This window comes from Martes martes, assembly GCF_963455335.1.
Source record: "Martes martes genome assembly, chromosome: 17".
Taxonomy (NCBI): domain Eukaryota; kingdom Metazoa; phylum Chordata; class Mammalia; order Carnivora; family Mustelidae; genus Martes; species Martes martes.
In genome coordinates, this window is record NC_137905.1 from 18,892,265 (window position 1) to 18,916,131 (window position 23,867).

Genomic DNA, 23,867 nt, shown 5'->3' on the forward strand with positions numbered 1-23,867 from the left:
CCCCTTTCCCATCTCAGGGCACAGGCCACAGGAAACTGAAACCGGTTGGGGGATCTGCCTCCTTCCTGGGCAGCGGGAGCCACAGTTAGCAGAGGCCGAAGACCTGACACCTTCCGCTCCTCCTCTGCCCCGAGGGCCTCCTACCAGAAGGCTTGGCCGCCCTGGGCACGCGCCCCTCTCTCTGCTGCAAAGCTTCTCGCCAATCCCTTTTGCCTACCCTCATTTGGGGCTTCGAGGATGGGTCTGGGAGGCACCCACTCCGTTGCTCCCTGTGATATAGGTTCTGGCCTTCATTTTGGGTTGTTGCTGTGTGCCTCCCAATTTTGTTTCCCAGCCGGGAGCTAGGGTCAGGGAGGGAATCTGTGTGGGCTTCACCCCACCATGGCCACTTGGAAAAATGGCCCCGCATGGGGACCGCCTGTCGCCTGACTGTCCGCCTCCGCAGAGAGTGGCGGGAGCCCAGACGTACTGCAGATGCTCAAGATCCACCGCAGCGAGCCCCAGCTGATTGTGCAGGTGCGTTTCCGCGGGCGCCAGCCCTGCAGCCGCTTTCTCCGCGCTTACCGCGAGGGGTCGCTGCGTGCCGCGCTGCAAGAGTGCTTGGCGGCGGCTCTCGCCCTGCACTCGGTGCCGCTGCAACTGGAGCTGCGCGCCGGCGCGGAGCGGCTGGACACCTTGCTGACGGATGAGGAACGCTGTTTGAGTTGCATCTTCGCCCAGAAGGTGCGGCTGGGCTGGGGCCAGTTTGGGGTGGGGCGGGGATCTGCGGCTAAGACGCCCACCGACGCCGCACTCCCCTCCCTAGCCGGACCGGCTCCGGGATGAGGAACTCTCTGAGTTGGAAGAGGCGCTCCGGAATCTGACGTGCGGCTCGGGGAGCCGGGGTGGCGACATGGAGGTCGTTCCAGCGCCCTCGCAGTCCCTGGCCACCTCTCTCTCAGAGGAGAAGCCGCCGCCACCACCGCCGCCGCCTGTCCAGACTTTTCTGTTCCAGGGTCAGCCCATAGGTGAGGCGCGTGCAGAGTCGAGGCAGGGTCCTCGGGAAGAGGGAGTTTGGGAGGAGCAGGGTCTGGGACGGTCTTGGTGTTCCTGAGCTCACTCTGCTTCCCACTCCTCCCCGCAGTGAACCGGCCGCTGAGCTTGCAGGACCAACAGACGTTCGCGCGTTCAGTGGGTGTCAAATGGCGCAAAGTGGGGCGCTCCCTGCAGCGAGGCTGTCGTGCACTGCGGGACCCGGCGCTCGATTCACTGGCCTATGAGTATGAGCGCGAAGGGCTGTACGAGCAGGCCTTCCAGATGTTGCGACGCTTCGTGCAGGCAGAGGGCCGCAGGGCCACGCTGCAGCGCCTGGTAGAGGCCCTTGAGGAGAACGAGCTCACCAGCCTGGCAGAGGACTTGCTGGGCCTCACGAATCCCGATGGCAGCCTGGCCTAACCTGGGTACCAGAAAAAGGGGGGATCGGCCAGTTGCCCAGCAGGATTTGGAGCGCCCGAATGACCCTCGGCTCCTTCTGCTGCTATTGCTGAGCTCCTGTCCATCCATGGGACTCTGAGACCACACCTGTAACCCCACTTAGCCCAGCTGTTGGAGCTCTTGGGCAGTGTCGACTGCCTTCTCCAGGAGTTGGACAAGCACCCACCATCCTGTTGCAGTGCCATTGGGGGTTTGGCCCCAGATACTGTGAGATTAACAGGATGCATGGGTGACCTGCTGCAGCAGTCTGCCCACCCCAAATGAGGGGCTTCTGGCCAGCCTTTACCTCTTTACTCATTGAACAACTACTCATTAAGCACTTGCTGTGTCCTAGCCATCATCCTGGGTGCTGCAAATACTGTGGTGAACAAGATACACGAAACCTGCCTGCCCCCAGTTTATACTCAGTGTCGGACTGCAAATTTTAAGCAACAGCAATAAAAAATTACCTGTTTTTTTAATGTGAAAAATACAAAAAGTTGTGGGGGCACTGAGCAGCCAGTGCCTAACCCAGGTTAGGGATTGGGCTTCCAGGGAGAGATAGGAGTGTGAATAGAGGAGAGAGTGGAGGGTTGAGGGAATGGCAACATTCTGGGCATAGCCAGCCTCCGGTGAGGTCTTGAGGAAAGTTAGAAGGACAGAGGATGTTAGAAGAACAAAGTTTGGAGTGACTAGATTTAGGGGTGGTGGGTGGGCTTGCAGAGTTTGTGAGTATGGGAGGCAGATAGCTCAGGATCTGGTAAGCCATTTGACAGATTTTGGATTTTATACTGAGGCCAGTGAGAAGCATTTAGAGGGTCTGGGGAGTTAAGGGTGGGAGGCTGGTGAGGAGGGAGAGGGAGAGGTGGAGGGAGGGAGGGTAAGGGTGGAGGCCCAGGCTAGGGCAGTGGCTGCAGAGATGGAGGGAAGGGATGAACACTGACTGTGAGCTGTTTAGGATGAAAGATAAGAGGCATAGTGACACTGGATGAGCAGTGAGAGTGCAGGAGGACCTGAGTTTCTGCCTTTTTCAATCTGATGGAGGGTGGGGCTGCCTGCTCACGTAAGGGGGCCCTTGATCTCCAGAACAACTTTCTGTCCACTGGGGTCCCAGATCAGACCCTTTACTCACAGGCCTACTTCAGAATCCCTCCAGTGGAACCGTCCCTGCCAGTCTAGTCTGGCCTGCAGTGACCCAGGCTTGGTTATTTCTGCCTGTAGGAGGCTATGCTGGTTTGGAGCACTAGGAACTAGGGGGCCAGAGGTACCTCTGGGGAGACAGACTGAAGTGCTCCCCTGTGAAGTTAGAGCAGAGAGGGTTGGCGCCTGTCCTGTATCCTAGTGGACAGATGGGGAGAGTGGCAAGGGAGGACAGAGCAAAGAGTGCCAGACTGTATTCCAGAAGACCTACGGCAATGCTCTGAATTTCTGCCTGTATGTTGCTGGGCAAGTCACTTAACTCCCTGAGGGGCAGTGTCCCCATCTGCATGAACAATGAGAGCTGCTACCAGAGTTGTGAGAATTGAATAAGCCATCTTGTTGGTGTGTGTGTGTGTGTGTGTGTGTGTGTGTGTGTGCTGGGGTGGGAGGGGGACATGACAGAACCAGGAGTAAGGAGGCAGCCATATATCCGGGGCCATTTATGATTATAGGTCCTGCCTGGTTGAACCTGGGCGGCTGGTGAGGTGAGGATAGGTGCTTCCAAGGATAGCCTGGGATCGTGGCCAAGTAGATGCCTAAGAGGCTCAGCCTCAGGGATTTGGAACCAGCCAGCCCTGGACTCCGGCTAGCCCAGGCACTGCCTCACGCCGGAGAGGTGGGGGTGTGGAGATTAAGCAGAGAGGCTAATGTTTCTTCCTGCCCCACCAAAAGGCAGGTTTGGGTAGTCTGAGTCTACACCGAGACCAGAAGCCACCTCCTCAGGCCTTCCCACAGAGAGCTGCCCGTGGGGATTCCTCTCAGAGATTAGTCTCTACTTGGAGACAGCGCTCCCCGCGGCGCCAGGGCGGAGCTGAGCTCCAGATGTCCAGGCGCGCACAGCTGGAGAGTCACGTGGTAGCAGCCCCGGCCCCCCTTTCCTGCCAACGCTGCATTTGGCCCAGGCCCCGTCCATGGCTGCCCTTGGGACCCTGCGCTGAGCCCCGGAGGCCCTGGCGTCCGGGGCTGCGCCGCTCCCAAGGGACAAGCGTGAGTGTCAGGATCCCAAGGACCAACGTGGTGGGTAGGGAGGGGTAGAAGGGATTCGGCTTCAGCGCGGGAAGGGCGGGCGGGGAACAGGGCCGAGCTCCGCGTCTCCCGGCCTTAGGGAACCGTCCTGGGCCGGCGCTGAGGGGGTGGGGATTGGCTACTAGGAGAAACTTCCAGTCCCTTCAGGGTACCCAACCCAGTGTGTGGGGGTGTGCCACGGCCCAGAGCAGGAGAACGCTGGAGGGGGATGAATGGCCGGTAGCGGAGATCCTCGGCGTTTGGCCTCTGCCCCCTCCCCTCGGGGAGACGGAGGCCGGGAGCCCCTCCCGGCCAGTGGCTTCCGCGTCGCGAGCCCCTGACTGAGTCTTTCCGCAGGGGGCGCGGGCGCCTGCCACGCGGACATGAGGCGGAGGCTGCGCCTCCGCGGGGACGCGTCGCTCACGCTGCTCCTCGGCGCCGCCCTCGGTCTCCTTCTCTACTCACAGCGCGAAGGCGCGGCCCCGACGACAAGCGCCCCGCGAACGCAAAGGAAGGCAGCGCCGGAGCCCACCCCCGGACTCCGCGTCTTCCAGGCACCGGACGCAGGCGCAGCCCCAGCCCCGCCGGCCTACGAAGGGGACACACCGGAGCCGCCCACACCCACGGGACCCTTTGACTTTGGCCGCTATCTGCGCGCCAAGGACCAACGGCACTTCCCCCTTCTCATTAATCAGCCGCACAAGTGCCGAGGAGATGGCTCACCTGAAGGTGGACCCGACTTGCTCATCGCCGTCAAGTCAGTGGCGGCGGACTTCGAGCGGCGCCAAGCCGTGCGCCAGACGTGGGGTGCTGAGGGTCGCGTGCAGGGGGCGCTCGTGCGCCGCGTGTTCTTGATGGGCGTGCCCAGGGCCGCGGGCACAGACGGGGCAGAAGCGGAGGGGGAGGGCACGCAAACCCACTGGCCTGCCCTGCTACGTGCTGAGAGCCGGGCGTACGCGGACATCCTGCTCTGGGCTTTCGACGACACTTTCTTCAACCTAACGCTCAAGGAGATCCACTTTCTGGCCTGGGCCTCGGCCTACTGCCCCGACGTGCGCTTTGTTTTTAAGGGCGACGCAGACGTGTTCGTGCACGTGGGGAACCTGCTGGAGTTCCTAGCGCCGCGAGACCCGGCTCAGGACCTGCTCGCGGGTGATGTGATCGTGCAGGCGCGGCCAATCCGTGTGCGGGCCAGTAAATATTACATCCCTGAGGCGGTGTATGGCCTGCCCGCCTACCCGGCCTACGCTGGTGGTGGGGGCTTTGTGCTTTCAGGGGCCACGCTGCGTCGCCTCGCCGGCGCCTGCGCACAAGTTGAGCTTTTCCCCATTGACGACGTCTTTCTGGGCATGTGTCTACAGCGCCTTCGGCTCACACCGGAGCCCCACCCTGCTTTCCGCACCTTTGGCATTCCCCGTCCTTCAGCAGCGCCGCACCTGCGCACCTTTGACCCCTGCTTTTACCGGGAGCTAGTTGTAGTGCACGGGCTCTCAGCCGCGGACATCTGGCTTATGTGGCGCCTACTGAATGGGTCCCAAGGGCCAGCCTGTGCCCGTCCGTGGCCTGTCGCTGCTGGCTCTTTCCAGTGGGGCCCCTAGCCACCTTCATGGCCCCAAGCTCCCCTCACTCAGACCTAGGATGACTATTGCCGTGTATGTAGTTCTTTCCCAGAGGTGGAAGATTTCAAAATCTAGCCCATATCCCTTGGAAGTCTGCCTCCATAAGTCCCCAGGGAGTTAAGATTGAGCTTGGCTCTTGCTGACCTACCTTACTGGGATCTGATGTAGAACCAACCGAATGGTATACCTTTGAGACATCTAGAGTTGAGGCCTTAGGGCACCAGACTCTGCCAATCAGACATGTTTGGTCCTCCTAGTACCAAGTAGGTTTTTGGGGGTTGGGGATGGGTGGTTGCAGAGGCTCATAGAATCTGACCATACTGCTTGATTTGGAAGTCTTAGAGTGATCCAAATGCGGATCTCTCTCAAGGCTGGAGGAGGTGTGGGGGCCTGGAACTGGCAGGCATTTTGTTACAACTCACTCTGAAGGGAGGCACTGTGCTTCCCACCTGCCCCTCCAAACTGGATTTTCAGCCCTGTACGGATCTTTAGATCTTCTTCTAGAGGTCTCCTTTCCCTAAGCCAACCCCTCCTGGGCCCTGGTCTGGCTGGAACACCAGCGATGGAGGAACACAGGGACAACCAAGTGCACAGTCCTACCTGAAGTCTTTCTCTACCACCTAAGAATTTACACACACAACAATGCTAGTCTCCTACCAGGGGCTGTGCTGCCCCACTCAGAAGAAACAAGGAACCTAAGATGACTCCACCATAAAATTTCCCATATTCTTCACCCACTTTCTTAAAAATCAACACCTCCATGCTTATTTTAGTACAAATATCCCAGCAACAGCATATGGCGAGCCGCTGCTGAGGGCACAGGTCTTTATTGGAGGGGTATGGGCAGGGCATGAGGAAGGTTCCCCCATTCTAGGAAGATGGGGATAGTCCTGGCTGGCCCTACAGTGGGATGTGTGTGTGTGGGGTCTCTGGCCAGGCCACAGTCCAAATGGGAAGACACCAGTCAGTCACAAAATTATGGGAGCGCCACATAAGCCTGGCTGTAAGTCCAGGAGCCACTTAGAAGCCTGGGGCAGGTCCCCTGCACATTCATTGTTAAACTCTACAGGATGAGGCTGTACATGAGTTAATTACAAAAGAGTCATATTTACAAAAATCTGTACACACATTTGAAAAACTCACAAAATTGTCATCTATGTATCACAAGTTGCTAGACCAAAATATTAAAAATGAGATAAAATTATACATTTCTCTTCTCAATTCTTCTCAAAAGGATTATTTTTAAAGCACATATGCTACTTTCCTTAGCAAGACCCATGAAAAGACTGAGCAGCTCAGCCTTCCTTGAGCCCCCAGAGGCCTTGACCCATGAATGGGCCTGGCCAGGGGACATTGCCCAGGGTTGGGGCAAGAGAGCCAGCCCACAGTGCAGAACAGAATGCTGAAACAATAAAAGGAGGAAGATGTCTTTGGCTAAAACTTTGGCATTAAATAAAAGAGGCAAACAGGATGGAAACATGCAGCCTGCCAGCCAGGTTGGGGCAGAGCAGGGGCACAGGTGACCTTGAAGGCTGGCTCCAAGAGGGGTAGGAACCCAGGGCTGGGCACCTATCTGGATGGTAAAAAGGTGTGTTTCAATGAGCTGGGCGTGCCTACTGGGCCTGGTAGGGAGCGCGTGCAAGGAAGGAACAGGGAAGGGCAGGTGGGCCACCTTGGCCACAGCCAGCTCATCAAGTAACTAAAGTGGATGTAGTGCAAAAGTCGCAACCAAGTACTATGGACATGCTACCTGCTTGCCTTAAGGGTCACGTGGCAATGATGGGCCAAAGGTGGGACCTCGTCCTCGTCCCAGGTGCCTGTGTCCTTAGCCACAGAAAGAGTCCGAACTTTTCCCAATGTGTGTGGAACAGGAGAGACAGAATTCTGCCTCCATACGTGTTAGTCGAGGTCACCTGGGTCCAGGTATCAAGGCTCAGAGTTTGTGCTTCTCTTTGCAGTCTCTGTCCTCTGTTGGCACCAGCAGGCTGAGGACGGACAGAGGAATATTTGGGCTTCTCACCCCATGGCAGAGCACCCAGTCTGAGCCCCACCTCAGAACATCACAACAGCCTTTCAACACTGGCAAGGTGTCCAAGAAAACCCACAGGGTGGCACATGGAGGCCCACTGAATAGGATGCGAAGCACAGCTCCGTGGGGCGGAGGGGCATGGGTGGTGATGTCCTTAAGGGAGCTCCGCTGTTCTCAGGTGGGCACCAGGCCTGGGGGGGCCATACAGGGTCACCGAGGCAATATGGTTATTCTGCATGACCTGGTGTGGGAAGCAGACAATGAGTCAAAGGGGAGGAGTAGAAGGGATGTAGGCATGGTAGGCAATCAGATCCACAAAAACCACCAGTACTAGGGCTGTGACTGCAGAGAAGGGATTTGGGGCAGCTCCTGTGTAAAGGATGGATGTTGTGTGTGCAACACACCTGTGCACAGGGCTGGGCTGATCCCTCAACATCCCCCAACTCATGCCAGGAGTCACCTCTGGTCCAGCAACTGCCTGCTCTTCCTGGGATACATAAACTTCATCATACCTACTGATCCAGTCCTTCTGGAACTGCTGGGGGCCTAGTGAAGGTGTAGCATCCAAAAGGGAGAAGAGGGACAGCCCATTCTGCCAAGCCAGTGGGGCCTCTAGAGCTACTCACCCATAGCACACTCTTTCACATGGCATTCACAGATCCCCAACACTCCCATGTTGAGCTCCATTTGCTCCCTGGAGTTCCCTTTCCTCCCATATTTACATTCTCACATATGTGGGATCCCCTTACCTCTCATCTTGTTGGATACAGACTACGCTTTAGCCTCCATGACCTAGAGTTTCCCCCAAATAGTTTCCGTACTCTTACTGTTCATTATGGGCAGGTCAGATCTTAGCAGACAGGGTTACTGGGGAAGGATTAACTCACCCAGCAGGGCTGTTAGGCCCTCCCCAACCTTTCTCCATCACTTGCCTGTCCCTGCCATGGCCACCAGCTCCTCAACCCAGAGGGCTTACCTCAAAGATCATCCGCTGAAGACCAAAGCAGAATGTAGAGCCAAATGGGTTGGTGTTGTTTGGGGAGGAAGACCTGAGGCCAGGGAAGCCAGAATTAGAGGTGCAGACAGAAGCTGAGGCTAGGCAGGGCATCCAGTCCCTTTTGGGATGGGGGCTACTGGCCAGTGGTCTCTCATGGCTGTCTGTTTCCCACACGGCCCTTGAGGTACCAGGGGTAGTGATAGGTATCATTCAAGCTCTGAATCCTACACAGTCCAATGAGGCACAGGAAGTTATTACACAGTGAGACTGGAGTGGCAAGTTAGGAGGGAGGAGCCTCAGGCAGCATGGCAACTGGGTAGACTACAGCATGTGTCAACTTTAATGAGAAAAAAAGAGCCCAGGACAGCCAGTGAAAACTGCTTCCTTTTCTGAATAACTAGGGGTGAAAGGCCCCCCTACCTGGAGAGGCGAGCTATCCCCAAGGGGGAAACCTCTCTGCTGCAGGTGAACATGCAGAATAGCTGGCCCAGTGGTAAAGTGCAGGATGGGGGGTGGGAAATATATTTGTGGCAACAACAGAAGCCTCTGTCATTTCTCAGCCCCAGGCACTGCTAGGCTTCCCTAAGTCTTCTGGGCTGTGTGGAGCAGGATAGGGTGGTCAGACTAGCAACCTCCCACTCACCTGTGCAGGACAACAGGTTTCTCCACAGGGTGGCCCAGGAGCTCCTGGATATTGTCCCACTGCAAAAGGGATGGGGTCAGTAAGGGATTAGCAGGGACCTAGTCATGCCCATGACCAATGGCTGGCCCCGAAGACATGGGCCCCAGACTGCTGGCCGGCTCACACCCACCTCAGTTTGGGGCTACATGAGGTGGGAAAATAGGAGCTCACCTTGCTGTAGGTTGTGCATGTTTCTGTCTGACCGTCTGCATTTTCTGAAAAGAGAACACCAGGTGGGATGGTATCTGGCCTAGCCTACTTGTGACCCCAGCCCTAGGCAGAATCCAGACCTGGCCACCCTGTGCATTGGGGTTGGGAGTACAGAGGGAGGACAGATGGGCTATTTCGGAGTTCCTGAATGAAAGAGGGTAGAGAACCAGCAGGGGACAGCAGTCACAAGGCTGATCTGGGAGTACCTGGATAATCATGTGTAGGAAATTCTCCCCATCAGGGACAGGCAATCCCATGATCATAGGAAAAAACCATGAGAGCCTCCAGGAAACCATAGGCCAAGCAAAATGCAGCCCCCAGAACACAGAGCCCAAGCCAGAAGAGCTGAGGCTATGGGCAAAGCAGGTGGGCAAAGGTTCCTGCTACCATTTCTGTTTGGATCACTGTGTCTCTACATTATGAAAGACTAACTTCAAAACCCTTTTCTTACTCTGAGGATATTCACTACTCACCTTTCTTTATGGCCAGAGGGATCTTGAACTCACAGCGGTGATAACTAGAGAGAGAAGCCAGATGGATAAAGGCTGGGCCCCTAGAGGCCTGACTACCCGCGCGTCTCAACCCCGTACGTACCCCAGCAAACACAGAATGAGCCCACCCCCGAAGCCCTGGCTCTGGGGTCTGAGGACCCTGTCATCTTGGATAAGATACCAAGCTCTTTGAACCTACTTCCCTATCTGTAAAATGGGTACAAATGGAGAGACGTAAGGTATTAACACTGTACCAGGAACAGAGCAAACACTGAGGAAATGTTCATTTCCCACAAAACTGTAAGAATTCAGGTACAAATTAGTGAACACTCAAAGCCACAAGCTCTCTTTTCTTGGGAATTTTCAACCCAAAGCTCAGTTCTTGGGAGGGGCAGGTATAGGTATACTCACATGTTAAAATTATAATGCCCAGGGTAATTGGTGTGTAGGACAAACTTCTTCACTTTGTGTGTATTTGCATCAAAGAGGATATCCTGGGACAGAAAACAAGGACGTCCAAGTAGGGAGAGTTACTGAGGCTGGGCAAGGGCCTTTCCAAAGGCATGTTCAAAAATAGCCACTCCATAAGGGGGATGCGTCTGGGCAATAGCTTTCTCCCAAACAACAGTGAAGGGGACAGCTGAGGCCAAGCAGCCTTAACCAGACATTTTCAGTGAAGGGGGCACCCAATCATCTGCAAGCACCCCATTCCAAACTTTGTAGCAGCAGGCCCAGCAGACCCATGGGCTACAACTCCCACTGCTTGGGAACTCAAACACATCAAGGAGACCTTTCTTAACAAACACCTGATTAAAAACTCTAACTGAGCATAGATTTTTGCTTACAGGCTACCAAGAAGATTCAGAGACTACCTGAATTTCCAGGAGCTCAAAGCACCTAACTATTCCTAATGTCATGACTGGCCATTAGGCCCTCTCTGTGGGAGTCAGCAACCCCTGGAACGGAAGGTCCAGCCTCTCACCAGGGCTCAGACTTGGATCTGATGCTGCCCACCGAACGCTTCTTCCTATCCCCCACACCCTCCTCAGTTTCGTATCTTGACAGCTGTTCAGGCCTGTGACCCCAGGGTTACCTCTAACTCCACTCCTACATTACTTATGTAAGTCTTATTAGGGTTGGCCCATTTGTTCCATCTTCCTTGTCCCTTACAATCATTGCCCCTTGAACTCGAGAGGTTCAGCTTACAAAGTGCCATCCCCTCCTGCCACTGTCCAACCCTTGAATTTATGATCTCACTGCTGTTCCCTCACTACTCCTTATTCCACTTTTTTTTTTCTTTATTTATTTGACGGCGGGGCGGGGGGAGGAGCAGGCAGAGCAGGCAGAGGGAAAAGCAGGGTCCCCACCGAGTAAGGAGCCTAATGTGGGGCTTGATCTCAGGACCCTGGGATCATGGCCTAAGCAGGAGGGAGATGCTTAACTGACTGAGCCACCCAGGTGCCCCCATTCCCACTTTTTTTGACCCTTTTTTAGTCTCCCTGTTTTGTGACTCCATAAGAGGCTCCTATGTTCTACAAATGTGCAGATCCCAAACTGTTAACCTGAATGAATCCCACAGCCTCCATCTGAGCGGCATGTTACCCTCAATAAAGAAGCCAAGACATACCAGGGACCCAATGTTTCTGAGCAATCTTAGTGGCGGGGAAGGCCCACTTTAGGGTACCACTGCAAGACCACTGGGCAAAGCCAGCTGGGGCTAGTTTCCCTGATGCCAGGCATGGTTACAGCTCCATGTGGACACAAAGGTGTGCCCAGTACATGGTCCACCACCACAGAAATGAAACGTTTCTCAAAGGAATCACAACTTACCACTCCAAGAGTGAAGTAGTTAAAAAAGTAGTCATTGCACTTGGATGGAACTTGTTTATGAGGAGAAGGAGAATGAATTTTCATCTGTTGGGAGAAAAATAACAACAAATTAAATCCCAACTGCTTAATATGGTTCTCAGATTAACTAAAAGTCTACAAACTATGTTTGTGTATAAGATTAAGCTGTTGGGTAAGCAAGAGTGTCAAAGTCCCTGCTACTGGTGCTGAACAATGTAGCCAGCTTTGGTTGACCACAGATGGGTCCTGGTCTCCCAAGAAAAGGCAGGACAATCTGACCAATAGCATCAGGAAAGAGCTTTCAATTTAATTCTTTATCAGTTTTAACAGAACAGGTTCTATGGAAAAATAACAAACAATTTATATTTATTTAATATTAAGTTAATACTGATTTAAAAAGAAGGATGCCTGGCTGGCTCCGTCGGTAGAGCATGTGACTCTAGATCTCAGGGTTGTGAGTTTGAGTCCCACCTTGGGTGTACAGTTTATTTAAAAGGAGACTGCCTATTTGGCTTTATGAACACATTTCCCCTACCTTGTCTTCTGACTTATAGAAGACCTTGTGTGGAGAACCAAGCATGCTAAGAACATCTTGGCAGGAATCACCAAAATACACTGAACGTTCAAATACCCGCATCTTGGCATCTGCTAATAGACCAGGTCCACAACCTACAGAGAATAAGGGAAAGGTGGTCAGGTTCCCACCCAGAGCCTGAGATCCTACAACCTAGGGCCAAGGGGGCCCCAAAGAGGCCAATGGCTGAATGTTGCTTTATTAGCTCTGGCTGAGGGGCAAGCCTGCATGCAAGCAGAAATACCAAGTCACAAGCACTTACAATGCTACAAGAGATCACAATCTCCTTCAATAATCCCAGAGACAGGCACCTGGGTGGCTCAGTTGGTTAAGCATCCAACTGTTGATTTCGGCTTAAGTCATGATCTCAGGGTCATGAGATTGAACCCTGAGTCAGGCTCATGCGGGGGCATGGAGCCTGCTTGAGATTCTCTTTTTCCCTATTCCTCTGTCCCTCTCTAAACAGACCTAAAAAAAAAAAAAAAAAAAAAAAACTAAAAAAAAAAAAAAAAAAAAGAAAGAAAAGAAAAAATCCCAGAGACTCATTCAATCCCACAAAACTGATGTGGATCTCCGAAAACTGCATTCATTTCCCTCACCAAATATTCACTTATTGACTACCAAGGGCTAGACTGTTAGACACTGAAGAAACACGCCAAGCAAAACAAATGCAGTCCCTGCCCACAATGGAGCTTATGACGTGAAGATCCCAAACTGGCACCACACAGCCGTGTACAATACACAGCAGCATGGACGCTACGGAAGTATATAATGAGGTGCTATTATCTCTTGCCACTTTCCAGGTCCTGACAAGATATAAGAATTTATGTTAAGAGGGGCTTCTCAATGGTAACCCCGACCCAGAGACTGGACCTCAAGAGTGAAACATCTATTTTTTTTTTTTTTAAGAGTGAAACATCTATTAACCCACTCCCTGATGCTATAAACACTGACAGACCCATTAATACTCAAAAATGACAAACCAGAAAAGAGGGAGGATAAGAAAATCCGATTTGCTAAAAGTTTCTTCTTTGGGAAGAATCTTTAAACCCTGACTCTGTCTAATACATTTTGGAAACAGTTCCAGTTAAACACGTACACATAGCAGTAGCTGTGGAACAGCAACAGACACACCAACTCTGTGGATGGGAAGAAAACGTGTTTTACTTCCCCCACACCCCACATACAGCCAAGAACCAGAGGAAGACTGCATATCCTGGTACATAATCACCTTCTCCTAACTCTGCACAGAGCTTTATAGTTGACAAAGCTCTTTCATGTGTAACAATCCATTTGTTATACAGGGATGACTTCAGGAATCCAACATCTGAAATAAGCTGGTACTGAACTCTTCAACTAACCCAAGAGTCTTTAACCACAGCACATCTATACCGAGTGGCAAATAAAGGTTGTGTTTAACTAGGTCGTAGGGAAAGCGTAGCCCACATTAACCTCTGTCTGTAAGTCCTGCTGCTCAGGCAAGCCTGGGTTATCTACAGAACCCACCAAAAGTTCTGTCAAGCTAGACTGTATGCCCAAAGTCTCCAAGTACCGGACACCTGGAAATGTCCAAATGGGGCCACAGGGAAGGCACTCGTCATGTATGAGTCTTCTCTCTTGTCTCACCCTACCTGAAGCCTACCCAGGGAAAAAATACCTTAGTTTTAGGAGACTATTTTAGTTTCTGATTCTCTGGAGTGAATCTTCCTATAAATTATTGTGGGGACTGAGAGAGTTGAACTGACTTCCTATCTTAAAAACATCCCAGTAATCCAATTAAGAAGTGGGCAGAGGACATGAACAGACATTTCTGCAAAGAAGACATCCAGATGGCCAACAGACACATGAAAAAATGCTCCACATCACTCGGCATCAAGGAAATACAAATCAAAACCACAATGAGATACTACCTCACACCAGTCAGAATGGCTAAAATTAACAAGTCAGGAAACGACAGATGCTGGCAAGAATGTGGAAAAAGGGGAACCCTCCTACACTGTTGGTGGGAATGCAAGCTGGTGCAACCACTCTGGAAAACAGCATGGAGGTTCCTCAAAAAGTTGAAAATAAAGCTACCTTACGACCCAGCAATTGCACTACTCGGTATTTACCCTAAAGATACAAACATAGTGATCCGAAGGGGCACGTGCACCCAAATGTTTATAGCAGCAATGTCCACAATAGCCAAACTATGGAAAGAACCTAGATGTCCATCAACAGATGAATGGATAAAGAAGATGTGGTATATACATACAATGGAATACTATGCAGCCATCAAAAGAAATTAAATCTTGCCATTTGTGACGACGTGGATGGAACTAGAGGGTATAAATAAGTCAATCGGAGAAAGACAATTATCATATGATCTCCCTGATATGAGGAAGTGGAGATGCAACGGGGGGGATTTGGGGGGTAGGAAAAGAATAAATGAAGCAAGATGGGATCGGGAGGGAGATAAACCATCAGAGACTCTTAATCTCACAAAACAAACTGAGGGTTGCTGGGGGGAGGGGGGTCGGGAGAGGGTGGTTGGGGAGGGTATGTGCTATGGTGAGTTCTGTGAAGTGTGTAAACCTGGCGATTCACAGACCTGTACCCCTGGGGCTAAAAATACATTATATGTTTATAAAAAAATTTAAAAATTGGGGCGCCTGGGTGGCTCAGTGGTTTAAGCCTCTGCCTTCGGCTCAGGTCATGATCTCAGGGTCCTGGGATCGAGCCCCGCATCGGGCTCTCTGCTCAGCAGGAGCCTGCTTCCCCCTCTCTCTGTCTGCCTCTCTGCCTAGCTCTGATTTCTCTCTGTCAAATAAATAAAATCTTAAAAAAAAAAAAATTTAAAAATTAAACAACAACAACAACATCCCAGTAGTTATACTCCATAAGGAAATATGTGAGACATGGGTTGGATGAGACAAACTACCTTTCTGCTTGCCAAAGGAAACTCTCAATGAGTACTGGACTGGACAGTAATTTGATGAGTCCCTGACTTGAAGTGATTCCCCCACTGACCCCCTGAGATGTGATTGCTCAGAATGTGCTGTACAGGGTGGCAGTCAGAATTGGAGATCCTCCAGCCCTGACAGACTCCTCCTGCTGCCACCTGGGATAACTGTATCATCCTCGACTACCCTGCTGTTTTGAGGTGTGATCCTCCCAACAAGAGAGACCCCAAATCACTTGACCGTCTACATCTCAATTCTCAATCTCAAGTCTCTTAAACACTATAGCTCAAGTGCAACATTCTTTTAAATAGAATTTTCTGCCTTGGCTAGAAAACTACATTTTAAGAAATTTCTAACCTAGAGGTTGTAAACCATCCAATTGTTCAGGAGAGTGAGCTCACAGTTTATATACCAGATTCGTCATAGTTAAGAACCAGTGCCCGAGAAACTGATATAAGACCCCAATTTATGAACAAACACTGGCTAGACTATGAGCTCCATGAAGACACAGCTTCTGTGCTGGCTCCCAGGCCAAAGATATGGCCTGTACTACTAAACATGGCCCAAGGTCCACAGTAGTTGAAAGTAGTCACATCCAAGTAAATCACAAATGAGGAATGGATCCTGGAGAGACCAGCCACTGAAGGCAGCAGGTTTTTGTTCACAGTTAGCAAACTCATAGCAGGGTCTGGCCAAACCACAATTCAGCAAGTCCCTACTGCCAGCCTACTGAGAACTGGGCATAAAGGGTGGTAAAGGGGATGGGGCACCTGGGTATCTCAGTCACTTGAGCATCTGACTCTTGGTTTTGGCAGAGGCTGTGATCTCAGGGCTGTGGGAGTGAGCCCTGTGTTCCGCTCCATGCTCAGCACGGAGCCTGCGTGAGACTCCCTCTGCCCCTCCCTGCTGCGCCCTCTCTCTAAAATGGGTAAATAAATCTTAAAAAAGGAGGGGGAAAGGGAAGAGCAGACCAGTATCACAGCCCATAAGACACATCTCCAATAAATAGCCTGGGAAGCACTGCAAAACCACATAAGCACACAGAAGGCTTATGCATATGTGAGGGGGAAACAAGGCTACTGTCATTTATTAAGATTTGCTAATGATAAAACTGTGTCTTGTCCCTTCACAAATCTAAAGGAAAGCTTTACCCATAAATATCTCTGTTGTCTTGTAAAAATTATCTCTAAGCATGTGGGATTTTAGACTGTCTCAACATGGATATAATGGAGAATCCAACACCCCAAGGCCAGTAACTGACCTGCAGCAAGTAGCCGAAGTCGTAAACCTGAGGGTCCAGTTCCATCTCGAAGAACATCCACACTCTCAGCATACACATTGCCAAGGAAACAGCTTAGGGGCATCACGGGAGCCCTGGAGGCAGGCACAGAATGAGCAGAGGCTTTGCCCTCCCTCCCAGGGAGCCCATGGCCCAAGAAGTTTGTGCTCCCCATGCATACTTTGTATCCTGTAGGCTGTTTCCACTGTAGATGTACATTCGTTTCACAGTTGCCCCATGGGGTATCTGGAGAGAAGCTAGGCCATGGGCAAAATTGGGCTGCAAACACAAGACAAAGTTTTACTAACAGCACAGTGCAGCCCATGGGAGCCAGGCGCTGCCATTTCCCCAGCCCTCATGGGCCAGGTCAAAGCACACAGTCAAACCTGGTTCCAGGTCAATCAACTCACCCCATGCATACAGGTTCATCTTTAATTTTACTTAGTTTTTCTTTCCTTCATCAAGAAAAAAATTACAGGAATGCTTTCTTTAATAAAATGTAAGCTTTACAAACATCTATCATTTCATGACCCTAAGGCTGTTGTTACCTAAAGATGAATGAAACATTTTGCTAAAAGCAATAGATAACTGAAAATCCAGAAGGGACTCTCAAACTCTAGGCCACTGAAAAAAAAGAACAGCGATTTGGAGCTTAAAGCAAGGCACAACTGAATTTCTCTCTGAAAAGTGAGCCTGACCTCACTCTGCAGTGGGAAGGGCCCTATTCCTGCGAATGCCAGCTTGGGCTTTGTTCTTGCTATCAATCCCACCCAGTGTACCCATCTTGGCCTCTGAAGACCTCAGAGATGAGGAAACCAAAGAAAGGCTACCTATCCAGCTTCCCCAGTAGCATCATCTGCTGGGTCGTATTACCTGGATACTGGGTGACAAATACCAGAGGAAGGGAAGGGCTAACCTCGTACTTGGGAGCCTCGGTCCATGAGTCTAACTGAAAAGAGAAAGACAGTCCTCTGAAGTTGAGGTGGAAGAGCTGCTCAGCGGAGTTGTACACTGTGGGAATGGGGAGGAGAAAATGACATGGTTGAATGGCATCAGGAGCTGTGAGCACAAACAAGCCCGGCAACACCTTCCTTGTGTTTGATTCCCGAACTGACCTACTAGGCTGAAAACAAGGGGGAGGAGCTTTCCTTCACACCCAACTATCAACCCTTAAATTCTACAGGAACCTGGCTTCGGGGGGCACTGGGGATGGTGCCACTGGCCAGGCTTATCATTATGAGCTGCGACAGAGGATGAGAAGAATCAGACAGACTTGGCTTACCTCCAGGATGGGTCGCACCGAAAGACTGGTCGATCTGCTCAATGGTGGGAGCTATGGCCTGAGAGTTGAAGTGCACTCCACTGAAAAACAAAGATGCTTCTCAAATCCCTAAAAATGGTGGCTGGAATAGTTATTCTTAAAACACAGGCAGGTGAGTTTACAAGTACACCAAAACACAAGTTTAATTAAAGAACTTTTAAGTGAGGGATAATTAATGAAGTCAGAACAAGTCAAGTCTCCTGAGGCTGATAGACAGAATTGATCCTTAGGGCCTCCCAAGACATGTGTGGTCATCAGGCAGTTTAGAAGGAAATTCATTCTCAGCCCCATGGCATTTGCACTTGGATAAAGGAACAGAAAGTGTTAATGTGCTTTCCTAGGATGCCTACTAATAGTTTGGCTTGAAAAGGAACTTTCTTAAAAGGGGATAAACATCTTAAAAGAACAGTACAGCCAAGCAAGGCAGCTTATTTTCTTTCTTTCTTTCTTTCTTTCTTTCTTTCTTTCTTTTTCTAAGATTTACTTATTTGAGAGAGAGAGCAAGCAGGGAGGGGCAGAGAGAGAAAGAATGTGAAGCAGAATCCATTCTGAATACAGAGCTCCACATGGGACCCTGAGATCATGACCTGAACTGAAACCAAGAGTCCAGCGTTTAGCTGACTGAGCCACCCAAGCGCCCCAAGCAGCTTGTTTTCTTAAGAGCCAGCACTCAAGGGTGAATGGTGGGGTGGGGGGGTGGTGGACATGGAACCCATGCAAAGGGAAAGCACCTGAGGGGGAGGGGCTTGGGAATGAAGAGGAGCATGTGATTTCCGATGATGAGCATGAAGATATGGCATGTATGACTTTAAGAACAATGTTTAAAGGTTGAGAATATTTTTTAAGGGCACTTGCATGGCTCAGTCAGTTGAGTGTCTGCCTTTAGCTCACGTCATGATCCTGGGGTCCTGGGACCGAGCCCTGAATTGGGCCCTTTGCTCAGTGGGGAGCCTTCTTCTCCCTCTCCCTCTGCCTGCTGCTCCCCCTGCTTGTGTTCTGTCTCTTTGTCAAATAAATAAATAAAATATTTTTTAAAAAGAACATATTTTTCAAATCAGCATAACTTGTGGAATAACTCTATTTTTCTTAAAGATTTATTTACTCATTTGGCAAGGGGCAGAGAGAGAGGAAGAGAGAGTCTCTGCTAAAGCAGACTCCACGCTCATGGCTTAATCCCATAACCCTGACACCATGACCTGAGCTGAAACAAAGAGCTGGATGCTCAAGCGACTGCGGCACCCAGGCACTCTAGAACACCTCTTTTTTAACCAGGCATGGTGCTATATGCTTTGCCAGCAGTGTCTCATGTCATCTTCCTAACCTAGCAGCCACATTACTGGCTTCATTTCTCTGATGGGAAAACAAGCTCAGAGAGGTTAAATGACTCTCCAAGGTCACAGAGGTAACAGAATGATGAATGCAGGGCAGGCTGACCCTGGACCCCATGCTTTTACTCACCACTAACTCTTAAGAGGGAAAAGAGAAGCCAGACCTTGAGGTACAAAGGCTCCAACAGAACTGAAAGACAAAAAGAATCTGCAGGGGCCAGTGCCGTTACACATTTGCTTTCTCTACTTCTCTATTGGTAAATGCTGCTTGAGCCAGCCCCAGGAAGTGGCCCCTTCATGCTCCCACAAAGGAAAGGGAAGCCTGTTAAAGAAGCTTACTATGTGGAGTATTCTGGATGCTAGCACAGCGTCTTGCCATAATGGGAGGTCAAATATTTGTTTTAGGATATAGGCTATTCCCATTTTCCTTCTAAAAAGCAGATTTTGGGGGCCCTCGGGTAGCTCAGTTGGCTGAGCGTCCAACTCTTGGTTTTGGTTCGGGTCGTGATCTTGAGTCCCACGGTGGGTTCCATGCTCTGTGTAGAGTCTGCTTCTCTCTTTCCCTCTGCCCCTCTCCCACCACATGTGCGTGCTCTCCCAAATAAATAAATACAATCTGAAAGAAAGAGAGAGAGGAAGGAAGGACAGAAGGGATGGAGGGAGGGAGGAAGGGAGTGACAGGGAAAAAAAGGGAAAAAAGGGGTGCCTGGGTAGCACAGTTGGTTAAGCATCTGATTCTTGGTTTTGGCTCAGGTCATGATCTCAGGCCGGTGAGATTGAGCCCTGAGTCGGGCTCAACTCTCAGTATAGGGTCTGCTTAGGTCTCTCTGTCTCTCTCTCTTCTGCCCATCCCCACTGCATGCACTCTCTCTCTAAAATAAGTAAATCTTGGGGCACCTGGGTGGCTCAGTGGGTTAAAGCCTCTGCCTTCGGCTCAGGTCATGATCTCAACGTCCTGGGATTGAGCCCCGCGTCAGGCTCTCTGTTCGGCGGGAAGCCTGCTTCCCCTTCTCTCTCTACCTGCCTCTCTGCTTACTTGTGATCTCTGTCAAATAAATAAATAAAATCTTTTTTTTTTAAATAAATAAAATCTTAAAAAAAAAAGTAAATCTTTTTATTTATTTTAAAAAAGATTTTAATTATCCATTTGACAGAGAGAGAGAAAGTATAAGCAGGGAGAGTGAGAGAGGGAGAGGCAGGCTTCCCACCTGAGCCACAAAGGCACCTCAACAAATCTTAAAAAAAAAAAAAAAAAGTAGATTTTTGGCCCCCAAACAGCAGTCCCTTTGGCATTCTCTTTAGCATTCACAGGCTTTGGAGTCAGACCTATGGGGGGTGGGGGGCTGGCAGCTGTGACCCATTAGACAGTCACATCACCTCTGAGCTAAGGTCCTGCTTTGTTGTGAGGATTAAATGAGCTGATATATATGAGAAATGTTTTAAACACAGCATGTCCTTATCAAGGTTTCCTTCTCTTCCCCGGAAAGCTGAGTAGGTTTGGAGGCTGCCTGAGGAAATCATGGCACTAGGCTGTAATCCTAGAACCACTATGGATGGGAATCCTTTACTAACTTAATGAGGGTAATTGATAAACTCCATTTGTACCAATCCTGTGACAGATACCAGCAGGGAAGTAAACTTACCAATATTTTAACTTTACTTTAGTCAATTCATATACTTCAATCACCTAAAAAAAAAAAAATCAAATGTTTAAGCATTGATAATGCTCTGCAATTGAAAAAGATTGACTAAAAAGACATTTATAGAGAGACGCCTGGCTGGCTCAGTTGTTAGAACATGTGACTCTTGATCTCCGGGTGTAGTGTGAGCCCCTCGTTGTATGTAGAGATCACTTAAAAATCTTAAAAAAAAGACATTTACAGCATAGTGAAGAGAAAAAAAAATCTATCACTAGCTAGAATTCTCCTGAAGTACCACATATTATGTTTTGTTCTCATTTTTAAATCTGGAGGAAAAACCCATACCAAACCCACAGCATAACCTCTCCTTTTCCTTCTTCCAGGGATCATTCAGCAGATGTCCACAGATGCTGTGGGTCATGGTTCCTCTATCTCATCTACTACTGGGTCATACAGAGGACTGCACATGCAGAACCATGAAACCCTCCACAGAAACAAAAAATGTAGCTTAAAGGTTAAAGCTGTACTTTTGGAGACTGAACCCTCTGCCTTCTATCCCATACTTTGTTGCATTAGTAAGACCCCAAATCAAATCACTTTAAAAGCTTTAAAACACTTTAGTTTACAAAACAAAAAGTTGGGGGAGGTCTATCCTACTGGAAAAGAAGTCATATTACATTAGGTTAGGGCATGTATGACAATATTCATACATAAATCTCTCTTTACTGAAGGGCACCTGAAGAACCTCAGGACCCTTGTGTCATGTCAGGGGGTTCAGCCTTGGATTAAATGCCAAGAACTCAGGGCAAAGACAAAAGTACTGAATGCTCAGTCACTAGTGGTGCCAAGTAATGAGCACTATGAAGTCTATGCCATTGGTGTCAGGGGCTTGGGAGCCAGAAGCATGGCTGGATGGGGCCTGGAGAACCAGCTACTATCCTCCAGTTGGGAGTCCTGGACTTCTCCGTGGAGGAACAAGCACAGCTGGTTCAACGTCCACCTGCCCCAAGGGCCTCAAACTAGAAGGGACTGTGGGGCCCTGTGCATAGAAGCATCTGGCACTGCCACAGAAAACGAGACATAACGGGCAGTTTACTCTTGGCCAGACCTTATCCCTAACTTATCCCCAACTTTGTTTAATGATCCTAACCCCGAACCACAAGCTGGGCACCTCTTCATTATAATGCAGCTTTTCGGATCCTACTTGCAGCTAAGAGTAACTCCCTCTGCTGGGCCGTCACAGCACTTCAACCAACTATTTCCTACATTACTTGCATATACTGTTCACCAGTCCCACAAAATTAAGCCCTTTAAGGCCTACCTTATTAGTTCACACAGGAAAGGTACTTAAAATGTCAGGCAAGTCTGACTGTCAGGAAGCTAGCTATGGGCAATATGAAGCTAGAAAGCATGAAAAGAGGTGCCCTCAGAGGTCATACAAGGAAGGACAGGGGAACAGCTGTGATTCATAAGATACCTAGTGTCCCCTTCAGAAAGGCTGTATCGTGCCAAACTGGTATGCCATTTCACCAAGGCCAGGGCCCCATGCTGGCAGAAAGCCTCAACCTTTAGCCAGAAGCCATGCTTATCTAGCAGAAGCAGGCACCCTGCCTCCCTGATTGCCTCCCTGGAGCTGGCCAATGACCCAACACTTACGCTGTGGGGGTAGGTCTCGAGGATATTCCTTTGGTGTCACTGTCACCCACCTACCAATAATCCAAACCAACATTTTGGGTGTTTCAACCCTGCCCGTCTACTGGGAGAGCAGTGGACCAGAGTTAATTACAGGGCCTATGTAGGATAGCACTTGTGGCATGAGACCCATCTTCGAGTCCTTCATGTCACCAGGAGAATCAACAAGCAGATTTGGCCCATGGAGCTTGCTGGGAACAAGCAACTGGGGAAGTCTGAAGTCCATGATTTACCACCGTCTGGGCTGGAAAAGGCCTTCATTTCCCCAGAGGAGAAGCCACGACAGCAGCCAAGCAGAAAAAGCAAAGAGAGGTAGCTGTAAAGGTTGAGATTTGGGAAGCCTCATCCCCACAGGGCTTTCTCACGGTCAAGGCATCAGAGAGAGGTGGATTCTTAAGTGCTCAGTTGGAAGGGCAGGCAGATGGGGTAGATCAAACCTGATGCTGATCAAGGGCACCTGATAATTGCTTCCCCAGTTTCCAGAGGCTCTGACAGGGTCCCAGCCCCCTCCCTCATTTCACAGGGACCCCATAGAAAGCAGAAGAGAAGGTTCTACTTATTGCCTTTCCCATTCAAATGTACTTTCCATTCCTCACATTTCTCCATAGTGTGCTCACACAGTTTTCTTCAGCTTTTATCGCATTTATTTCCCATACCCCTCCACAGAAGCTAAGTCATTTCTGTTCCCAATTTCTACACCACCACACACTGGTAGTTCAGGGTCAAAAGCTTAGCAGGGCAAGCATCCTCTGTCCCTCTATTATCTCACTGGTAAACAGTATTCCTCACAAGCTTGTTAAGTTAGGAAATGTATGGGAAGCACTTAGCCACATGCCTAACCTGTACCAAGTATTCACTAAATATATGACACCATCCTCACCAGGCTGTGATTCTATGATGGGCTGCCTAGCCATCCCCCTCTTTTGTCCATTTAAGTTATTTCTGGCCTTTTATTACTACGAAAGTCCTGCTATGTAGGCAACATATGTAAAAGCAACATTACTTCCCCATAATCTTTTCAGATTATGTTTCCTAAAGTGGACTTACCAAGCTGAGACAAATAATTCTTTGTAAAGATGTTTCTAGATTATTTTCCCCCCAATTTGTAATGAAGCCACACTAATGACCATCCTCTTTCCTTTCCCACTGTGAAACTTCTGGCCAGTGAAGACAGATGACTGAGTCCACAAGGAGAGGCAAGGTAGTTGTGGGGCTAAGAATATTCACATTTACTTTCTGATAAAACCATCATAAACGAGGCATTCTCATTTAATGTACAGATTCCTTTTCCATGTTCTGTCTTGTCTCCTTAGCAGCTCACTTGTGTTAGGATGATGAGAACTAGGAAGTACCCATGTCTTTTGGAAAGGCACAACCTAACCAGGATAACCGCTCTGGTATGCCACTGCCCAGAGCCACATTCAACCTTGTGACTCTGAGGCATGAGTCTGGTGCCACATGACTAATCTGTGAAGCTCAAGCATTTGTAAATAGTGTATTAAAAACATTCTGGACTGAAAACAGGTGTTAGTAAACTGCCCTTGAATAGCAATTAAGA

The 23,867-nt window shown here is 49.9% G+C and overlaps 3 protein-coding genes across 4 annotated transcripts in view; 2 read left to right on the forward strand and 1 right to left on the reverse strand.

The window, feature by feature from the left end:
• TRADD (TNFRSF1A associated via death domain) overlaps nt 1-1,938 on the forward strand; it is a 5,747-nt gene extending 3,809 nt beyond the window's left edge. For both annotated transcript variants that reach the window (XM_080828897.1, XM_080828898.1), the window contains exons 3-5: nt 443-723; nt 806-1,007; nt 1,124-1,938. In XM_080828897.1, coding sequence (XP_080685023.1) covers nt 443-723; nt 806-1,007; nt 1,124-1,434 — 794 coding nt within the window. In that variant the 3' untranslated portion in view covers nt 1,435-1,938. The remainder of the gene's footprint in view (nt 1-442; nt 724-805; nt 1,008-1,123) is intronic.
• Nucleotides 1,939-3,474: 1,536 nt separating this feature from the next.
• Nucleotides 3,475-6,086, forward strand: B3GNT9 (UDP-GlcNAc:betaGal beta-1,3-N-acetylglucosaminyltransferase 9). Its single transcript, XM_080829653.1, has 2 exons — nt 3,475-3,669; nt 4,015-6,086. The coding sequence occupies exon 2, from the start codon at nt 4,041-4,043 to the stop codon at nt 5,253-5,255; it is 1,215 nt and encodes a 404-aa protein (XP_080685779.1). The 5' UTR covers nt 3,475-3,669; nt 4,015-4,040; the 3' UTR covers nt 5,256-6,086.
• Nucleotides 6,048-23,867, reverse strand: part of PHAF1 (phagophore assembly factor 1) — a 29,636-nt gene continuing 11,816 nt past the window's right edge. Inside the window, exons 5-17 of the mRNA XM_080829654.1 lie at nt 20,621-20,664; nt 17,611-17,690; nt 17,245-17,339; nt 16,510-16,607; nt 16,311-16,423; nt 12,069-12,202; nt 11,516-11,599; nt 10,097-10,179; nt 9,668-9,711; nt 9,156-9,199; nt 8,946-9,004; nt 8,282-8,354; nt 6,048-7,546 (exon numbers count right to left, since the gene is read on the reverse strand). Of these exons, the coding sequence (XP_080685780.1) occupies nt 7,460-7,546; nt 8,282-8,354; nt 8,946-9,004; nt 9,156-9,199; nt 9,668-9,711; nt 10,097-10,179; nt 11,516-11,599; nt 12,069-12,202; nt 16,311-16,423; nt 16,510-16,607; nt 17,245-17,339; nt 17,611-17,690; nt 20,621-20,664 (1,038 nt within the window). The 3' untranslated portion in view covers nt 6,048-7,459. The remainder of the gene's footprint in view (nt 7,547-8,281; nt 8,355-8,945; nt 9,005-9,155; nt 9,200-9,667; nt 9,712-10,096; nt 10,180-11,515; nt 11,600-12,068; nt 12,203-16,310; nt 16,424-16,509; nt 16,608-17,244; nt 17,340-17,610; nt 17,691-20,620; nt 20,665-23,867) is intronic.

Coding starts and splice junctions, on each gene's coding strand:
- B3GNT9 (XM_080829653.1), top strand. CDS start 4,041: ATGAGGCGGAGGCTGCGCCTCCGCGGGGACGCGTCGCTCACGCTGCTC.